This window comes from Vicia villosa, unplaced genomic scaffold (genome assembly GCF_029867415.1).
Source record: "Vicia villosa cultivar HV-30 ecotype Madison, WI unplaced genomic scaffold, Vvil1.0 ctg.001862F_1_1, whole genome shotgun sequence".
In the NCBI taxonomy this organism is placed as follows: Eukaryota; Viridiplantae; Streptophyta; class Magnoliopsida; order Fabales; family Fabaceae; genus Vicia; species Vicia villosa.
Genome location: NW_026705754.1, coordinates 224,794 through 234,306, shown reverse-complemented (window position 1 = coordinate 234,306; position 9,513 = coordinate 224,794). Strand labels below are relative to the sequence as shown.

At 36.1% G+C, this 9,513-nt stretch overlaps 1 protein-coding gene across 1 annotated transcript; it reads left to right on the top strand.

Annotated features, from left to right (window-relative positions):
• The first annotated feature begins 465 nt into the window (after positions 1-465).
• LOC131636925 (uncharacterized) lies at positions 466-7,422 on the top strand. The gene is made up of 15 exons (XM_058907506.1): positions 466-867; positions 975-1,235; positions 1,572-1,696; positions 1,790-2,006; positions 2,288-2,413; positions 2,535-2,791; positions 3,081-3,188; positions 3,534-3,675; positions 3,768-3,933; positions 5,458-5,615; positions 5,887-6,210; positions 6,301-6,375; positions 6,462-6,531; positions 6,661-6,818; positions 7,013-7,422. The coding sequence occupies exons 1-15, from the start codon at positions 583-585 to the stop codon at positions 7,160-7,162; spliced, it is 2,622 nt and encodes an 873-aa protein (XP_058763489.1). The 5' UTR covers positions 466-582; the 3' UTR covers positions 7,163-7,422.
• Positions 7,423-9,513: the final 2,091 nt, after the last annotated feature.

Below are 9,513 nucleotides of genomic sequence, written 5' to 3'. Positions count from 1 at the left end.
CTCATGATCATCATCGTGAGGTGCGATGATTGGGAAATCAGAAGAGTTATATTAGATCAAGGGATCTATGTAGATATCCTTTACTGGAGTGCATTTCAGAGTCTCCTCCTTGACACAAATCACCTAAAAGATTTTAATGGATCACTATTTGGGTTCTTTAGGGATCAAATACAAGTGAAAGGTTACATAATACTGAAACCACCTTTAGAGTGGGAGAACAAACCAAAGAGATCAATGTCAGTTATCTGGTTATAAACACCTCTTTTTTTATAATATTATTATAGAGCAACTAACTTTTAATCAGATGGGTACCACCTTATTACTTTATATTTATGTATGAAATACTTGCTCTCTAACGGGCGCGTTGAGGTCATCCAAGGAGAAATTGCCAAAATTGTGGGGTGCCAAGTCAAGGTAGGAGTGTCAGGATTAAATCTCCCCAATCAAAAAAGGCCCGGCCCAACTAGTTTACGCCACTCCACCGAGCTTCACTTCATTTCACAACCAGCACAGCGTCACACTACATTGCATTGCAGACACTGAAAACAAAAACAAAGCAAAGCTCGCAAAACTTGCAGTAAAATGGTAGCCATAGCAACCCCTCAGAGAATCAAAACCTTCGAAGACTTCGCTAAAGTTCATGCAATTTTACTCGCCGCCTCAGGCTTGCCGGAGCCACTTCACCGCCGCCTCTTCCAGAAACTCTCCACTGAGACATTTGACGGCGGCGAACACTTCCAGATCGAGCCATGCGAAGAAAACCGCCAGAGACGCCTCGTTTTAACTTCGGATTCCATGGCCAAAGACTCCAATGTCTTCCTCATTGATCACGCTTGGACTTTCAGACTCCCCGACGCTTACAAACAGGTCCTCACCTTCTTCACATTCTTCTTCCAACTCTAAATTCATCTTTCTAGGGTTTCATTTTGGTATTTACTTTGTTAATTTGTTTGTTGTTCATTTGTTCATTTTAGCTGCGTGAAGTTCCGGGATTAGCAGAGAGGATGAGTTCTTTGATGTGTGTAGATATTGACAGAAATTTAGATGGTGAAACTGAGGTGGATGACGTTGGTGATGAAGCTTCGAGAGACAAGGTTGATGTTGTGGAAGTAGTTGAGAGTGAGGTTCGAGAGGCGAAAGAGAAAGGTGATGGTACATTGAGATGGTTGGAGCTTGACGGTCTCGATATTGATGATGATACACTTCTCTCACTGGACTTGCCTGCTAGATTTCCGGTTTGTAACCGTAACTGAACCATATATCCAAACTGAATTGTGCTGAAAGAAACAAAATTTGAACTATTTAAATGGTTAATGAACTGAACCATATATTATAAAGTTTATATAGGTTCTATTATCTTGATATTGTGACATGAGCAAATAGAAATCATGTTTTGTATTGTACCCGAAAAAAAGAAAAGAAATTGTGCTTACTAAACTTAGAAATGTTCGAGTAGCAAGATGGCTGGCAGGCATTATTATATTTGATCATACTGAAGATTTGGTTTGTGTTATTTGTTGTTTGTAATAAATTGAATAATTATGCACTATCCTCGATTTTCTTTGTTGTAGGATTTAGTTGCGCTTAGCCTATATGGAAACAAGCTTACAAGAGCTGACCTGATTGTTAAGGAAGTTATCAAATTTAAACATCTCAAAGGACTCTGGCTGAACAATAATCCGGTTCTTAAAAATCGGTACGTTTTCTCATATTTTGAAAATGTCTTAAACAATGTATCCCTTTTTTGCAAGTCCTTTTGTTAAAGAGAACTAAATTACTTTACCTTTAGTGATGGTGAGCTTGCAGATATTATTCTTAAGGAATTACCAGAACTGGAGATTTATAATTCAACTTTCACAAGCAATTTTGGGGAGTGGGCGTTGGGCTTTTGTGCAGAGATATATGGAAAGGATAGCCCAGCAAATGCTGATCAAGCTGACAGTCCACTGCTGAGTGTATCTAATCTTGACCTTTCAGATAGAAACATTCACAATTTGATCGACAAGGTTGAACCTTTTGTTATGCTTATTTTCTATCTATTTAACTCATGTTTTAAAAGTATTGATATACTCAAACATATTATTTTACTGGAATACATTTTGATTGCTGGAGTTCAAAATTCTGGTAATTATGACTTTCTCCTTGTGTCTATGCTCAAGAGATGCATAATGGTAAACAGATCACAGTCAATGAATTTTTGTTAACATACAACATTAACAAATTATTATTTCCAATACCATATCTGCATGTTTTATCTAAATATTTGATGATTCCCCCATTTTGTCAGGAATTTTCACCCATTTGTTTGCCATCCCTTTCGTATTTGAACATTCGTGGAAATCCATTGGAGCAAAACTCAGTTGCCAACTTGTTAGGTCTGCTGAGGGGATTCCCTTGCTTACGTTCATTGGAGGTACTTTGATTTATATTATCACAATTTTTCTAGCCTCAAATTGTCTGTTATTTATTTAATTTTTATGTCCATTCTCTGGTAACCAGTGTTTTGGCCTTTGGGAATTTGAGCAAATTTTTAGGTTGATATTCCTGGTCCTCTTGGAGGAAGTGCTGTTGAAATTCTAGAATCTCTTCCAAACATTTCTGAACTAAATGGTATTAGTACATCCAAAATATTGGAATCTGGAAAGCATGTTATTGATTCAGTGCTTCTTCCTCGCCTCCCTGAATGGACCCCTGACGAGCCTATTCATGACCGTATTATAAGTGCAATGTGGCAATATTTAATGACATACAGACTTGCTGATGAAGAAAAGTTAGACGAAACATCTGTATGGTATGAAATACATTTACTTGTTTTTACTTTCTTGGTTCTAAGGCAGCACTAGGTTTCTTTTGATCAGTGTATGCTTTTAAGTTATGAGTTTTTGCATGTGTTGTTTAATTACACAAAATTTCATCAAGGTTGTCTGATTTGTAATTTATTGTTGTGATGCCACTTGAATCAATTGGTCAATGTTGGGCCATTCAAATTTTTGGGTTCGATACATTATATGAAACACATGATCAACTTGTAATTTCCCAACAATATACAAACTAACATCATATTGTTTTGAATATTTTAGGTATGTGATGGATGAATTCGGTTCTGCTTTGCGGCACAGTGATGAGCCAAATTTTAGAGTGGCACCCTTTCTTTTTATGCCGGAGGGTAATCTAGCATCGGCCGTGAGGTTTTCTTCTATATTTTTATTTTGAAATTTGTGCTATGATGTTGAAGTCACATTTTCGTGATCTAAGATACTTTCTGCTTTACTATATGATTGAGCTTGCATAATTTGTAATATTTTTCTTGATCATTTTTTAATTATAAGTTTTGCTCCTCAGTTCATGCATGCTCAGCTCTTTCATAAATAACTTATATATTTGTGTAGCTCATGTTAGTATGTTAGTGACATGTAAGTGTGAAACTTTTTCCTGCTTCCTTTTAATGAATCATGTATGTTGTTGCATTACCTCCGGATTTGTGATAATTCAAAATTAGTCACTTTACAAGTAATAACTCCCACTTTTCCCAGCTATTCTATTCTATGGCCGACACAGAATGTTTGGAAAGGTGATGAATGCACTCGTGACTTTCTTCTTGGTATTGGAGAAGATAAACAACGCTCTGCCAGACTTACTGCCTGGTTCCATACGCCAGAGAACTATTTTATCCAAGTATTTCTTCTATTACAATGATAGATTATGATAAAAATACATCATACAAAAGTATTAGGAAAGTTTGAAACTAATTAATTTACTACTTTCAGGAGTATGAGAAGCACAATCAGACATTGCGATCCACAAGTTTATTACCAACCACCGTGCAGTCTTCTGAGAGTAAAAGTATCCGTCCGCATGATGGACGTCTATTACGGGTTTACACAGATATACCTCAGGTGGAGGAGTACTTGACGCATCCTGATTTTTCAATCAGTAAGTGGACTGCATGCATCTGATGAGTAATGACTTAAATTATATTGCATATCCTCCTTAAACTATTTCAACATTTGTTTCTAACACGGTTTTCATGTGTACTTCTGTTGTTTTACTTAACCACAATGGCATTGGTTCTTGATCTTCAACCTTTAAACTTTAGTTTCGTCATCCAAATGTTTCAGTCCCATATGATGGAAACACAAATTGAAGGGTCCTTATTATAATTGGGTTGGAACTGCTGGTGTACCACCTTTCTAAGAAGCTTTCCCAGGTCTCCTTAGGATTGCTAACCCTCAATCACTTGTACCATTGTAGGAAGTAGAAATGTTCTTCCAGTACTTCAATAACCATCATTTTCTGTGCGTTGAACTCCTGTTCAGAATGGATCATCCACCCAAACTCCTTAAAAATCTGCAATCCTTATCTGTTCCTCCTTGAATGCTTCCATAAGCTTGCAAATGTCCTCTGCAAAACTTTTTTAATTTACTTTTTGATCAGTCCACGCACTGTTCCCCGTTTCTTGGGAGCTTCAATGCTCAGTACTGATTCAAAATATGGAAGCAAACTAAAGAGTATTAGGAAATTTTATTATATATCCTCCACTAACTCCACTCTGTATCAAGTGTTATCCAAGTCAAGAAGAGCAGGAGGACACATAATGATGTCTTCCCTATGTATTTGAGCTGGTATCTCCCAGTCCCAAGTCCAAGACAAAACTAATTAGTCAACTAATCAACTAATCAATTTTCTTTTGGTATATGGAATGGAAAGAAATTACCCAAAACTGGACACAATTGAAGAAACAAGATCATGGTTTTAACTAGAATAAAGATTGATCAACAAAATTGAGATAAAAAGAACTCTTTGAATATTTTGTTGCTATCAATTGAATGAGATACTAGGATTGACAGAGCAGATACATAAGGTATACAATGAAGATGATAACCCTGCACTGCACTAAGGTTCCCCCAAAGGAGCACTCTCCTTTCACTAGGGCTTTCTCTAGTCACAATTTAATTACTCAAAGCTATATTTCCCCTCTCCCATTGAAGGCTATTCAAAGACTTTCTAAGAATAATCAAAATAATTACTCTGAACAACCACCTTACAAACTTATCAATTTTACTTGCTAACTCAACTACTCTAATTATCTAACAGTCTATATCCTAACAGACGGTGCTTGGCTAACAGGGTTCCTTGATTTAACTGATGTAAGCTCTCCTACTTGTGTCTGCTCCTAACAGCATGATAGAACTCTTTTATGTTTGTTCTTTCATCAATTCATAGTTAACAGTTAAACTATCTTGTAGCTTGGAACACTTTGAATATATGTCAATCTTCAAGTGAAGAGATTAAATTGATTTTTCCTTCTTTGGTTCAAACCTTTTCTCTTTCTGAGTAGAATTGCCATCATATGTTGGTCATAAAATTCCCTTGGTTTTGATTTTATAGTTGTCTCCACTTTTAAACTTGGACATATTCTGACATTTTCCCTCTCGTTTTGAATGTGTTTGGCTACAGTAAAGGACCCAAAAGATGCAGATATAATATGGACATGTGTGCAAGTAGATGAGGAATTGAAGAAGGCCACAGGAATAACAGATCAACAGTACATTAATCAATTTCCTTTTGAGGCTTGTCTTGTCATGAAACATCATTTAGCAGAAACAATTCAGAAGGTGATGTTATAGTTAAGTTACCATTGTATACTGATGTAGATGAGATTATCCTAAATGTCTGTCATGTTTCTATTATCCATTTCTATTGAAATGCCCTCACACCCTCACAGAAATATGCATTATATTATACTTGTTCATCCTAGCACGCGGCTATTTGATTCTGTTTTTCAAGTCACTTAAAAATAAATTGAAGTGTTAGTCTCTCTTTTCCCCTTCGAGGCTTTTTAAATAATGAATCATTTCGGGGTTGGGGTGGTTTTCCTTGCTACAGGCACACGGATCTCCTCAATGGTTGCAGCCTACTTATAATCTTGAAACTCATTTGGGTCAACTTATTGGTGACTATAATGTACGCAAAAGAGAAGGACTAGACAACCTTTGGATCTTAAAACCTTGGAACATGGCCCGAACAATTGATACTACTGTAACTGATAATTTATCGGCCATAATCCGACTCATGGAAACTGGTCCAAAAATATGCCAGAAGTATATTGAACACCCTGCTTTGTTCCAAGGGAAAAAGTTTGATCTCCGTTACGTAGTACTGGTTCGGAGCATGCACCCTTTGGAGATATTCCTGTCAGATTGTTTCTGGGTATACTGATTCTTCTTTCTTTATTTATTCCTATGCCCTTAAAAGATAAATTCTAATGGCAGTAAGTTTTATGTTTATTTTTTTTTTCAGGTAAGGATAGCCAACAACCAATATTCTTTGGACAAAAGTAGTCTTTTTGAGTACGAAACTCATTTCACTGTTATGGTATGTTTGATTGAAATATTCAATATTTGAGTGCTTTCCTTTTTCTTATCAAGTTTTAATGTATTCAATCAATGCATGGATCTCAGAATTATAGAGGAAGAATAAATCAAAAGAATATTAAGGATTTTGTGAGGGAATTTGAGGAAGAACATCAAGGTAATTGGGACTACCACCTATTTTATGCCAATTCTAAAGATGAACTTTTGGAGGCTTCCAGAGCATATTATACATTTTAAATGAATTTTTGTTACAAATTCATGTCCTTGTATCTCTTGGCTCTTGCAGTTAAGTGGTTGAATATACATACCAGAGTAAGGAGCATGATTCGTTCAGTGTTTGAGGCAGCTGCGGTTGCACATCCTGAGATGCATAGTCCAACATCAAGGGCAATTTACGGTGTAGATGTCATGTTAGACAGCTCTTTCCAACCTAAGTTATTAGAGGTTGGTAACTGAAACAGTGGTTCTCATTTGATGCTCCTTTCAGTATCAACAAGTTTTATATTTTACCTGAACTCCTTGATTTTAGGATGCCAGTCTATTAATTGCTATTTGTCTAATGCAGCATTATTTGTTTAGGATGTATTTCCCTATACGAATTATTGAATTACATGTATAACTTGTATTTTCTTTTGCAGGTAACTTACTGCCCTGATTGTACGCGTGCTTGCAAATATGACATGGATATCGTAGTTGGAGAAGGAGGTGTTGCCAAAGGTTCTGATTTCTTCAACAATGTGTTCAAGTGTCTCTTTTTGAATGAAATTTCTCAAGTTAGTCCATTGTAATCTAGTCACCATACAGATTTGACACTTTTACCTAAAGCCTTCTTCCTCCGACAACGGCTACAGGTTCTTTTAGCAATTACATGTATAACTTTGATTTCTTTGTAATTTGTATTCTAGTCATCTTGCGTGATGTATTTTTCCTTCTGTGCTGGACTGATGTTGAGAGTGAGAATAGACAATTTTGAGCAACGTTTGATTTATTGGCTGGAAACGATAAATATGGATATACTATCACTTTTTAAATCGCTTCTCTTTAAAATTAACCGAAGTTTGGTCATAATTTTAAATTTTGATGCATAAGTTCCTCGTTGCCTTGCCCCAAGTTTTATGTGCTTGCTAAATCAGTTGTTGAGAAAACAAATATTAGTAAATATTTTCCGATGTATATAATTTACGATGCTGAGATGTCCTGTTAAAATGACTTTTTGGTGAAGTTGTTAGGTTAGGTTGTCATACAGCAACAAAAAAAAGTTAGGTTGTCATACGAGAGGTTTGATTTAAGTTCCAAATGAAGAAAAATAATTTATGAAGTTGAGTTGTGAAAGAACTTGCGAGTATAACAAAAATAGAAAGTAGAAATACGGTGACACACTAGAATGAGAAAATGCAGATGTCTGTCTATTCAGGTTACTTGGGTATCACATGTCTTCAAATGTTTGAAGTCTTTCTATTGTGTGTGCAATACACAATCATGGCTTGAATCAAAAGTTAGAAGGCCGTCATGTTGCCGGGCATTTAAATATTGAAGAGATTCTTTTCAACTTTCTGATAGACACATATTTTAATTCATGTGAAACTAAACGTAGTATTGAATAATTATTGCTATTCATAAGAAACTCACTTCTTTTATCATGTTTATGAGTCTAATCGTGCAATAATTGAGAAAGTCTATGTTAACATAGTCAGAAAAACCCGCTCTGGAAATGACATATACTCTCTTCGTTCCATATTATTTGCCGCAGTTGAACATTTCACAAAGATTAAGAAACAGTAATAAATGAAAGAGAGAGAATATTGACTTTACCAAATTAACCTGATTAACTGTTGATGTATTCAAATTAGCATTAATGTTAAGTGAGAAAATAATAAAGAGTATTTATTAAATGGTACAATTGAAAGATTAAATATAAAATTGCATTAGTAATTTAGAATGACAAGTATTTTGAGATAATTTTTTATATGCAGAAACATTGTCATAAGTTTGTAGTTTTTTAAATCCGAAGTAATCTTAATTCGATTAACATTGCTATTATTCGATTCAAAAATCAATAAACACGAATAGCATATAACAAAGTATTTTAAAAAAGACAATCATAGTAAAAAAAAGTTCTCAAAGTATGGTAAAAAAAACCAAAACATCCCAAAATACAATCAAATGCATAATCCACTAAGTATGCATAATCCTAATTCCTTGACTCCTCTTTTGCCGACAATAACCCAAAGCATTTCGTGCTCAGTAAGAATGGAACATGCTACGACAACCGCATCATTGCTACCTCTTTCGAATAATTCATACTCTCTGCCTTCACGTATAATCTGCATAATATTCTAATAGGTAGACAACACATTAACGACATGATCATCTCTGACCTACTCATTCTCCAGGATCTCCTCACGAGCAGGCCTAAGTGGACGCCCAGGAGCGTCTCATGTCATGATAGTGTGACACCGAATAGAACCAAGTCATGTAACCGTCCATATAAGACCACTGTCTTGTGGCTGACATCCTTCGATACTCCTCCGATACCATATGACTCTTAAAATTTGTCAGAATGTTATTCAGATGTTTGTAGACAATGCTCTCAGGAGCAACCTCGAAGGGGAACATGAGAATGTTTTTTACGTACCCAAATTGTTGCATGCACCGCTCTAGCAGATACATGCAAATGATACTACTCCCATATGTCAGCCATCAGAAGTATTTAATATGGTTGAACGAAATTTTGTCCCGGTGAGAAGTGTATGACATCCGATAGATGTCATCTTGCTGAGTCTGACCAATAAACACACGAAACGGTACCACAACATCATTCCCTATGTACGGGCGATACTGGCCAGCACGTGGGTAATCCTCAATATACGTCAGCACACGCTGAAACCCGTGTATATGGTGAAAGTGGGCAAGGATCCATCCTTGAAAATGAATATGAAAAAAAAAACAGTGATAGAGAGAATTAATGTATGCGGTGAAAGTTATTTTTAAATTAATAGTGGCTATGCAAATTATCGTCAATAGTTTGCAGGAGCTAGGCATGGCAACGGGGCGAGAAGCGGGCGAGTTTAAGCACACCAAGACCCGCCTCTTCCTTCTAGACCCAGACCCTCCCCGCCCCGAACCCGGTCGTGGTTAA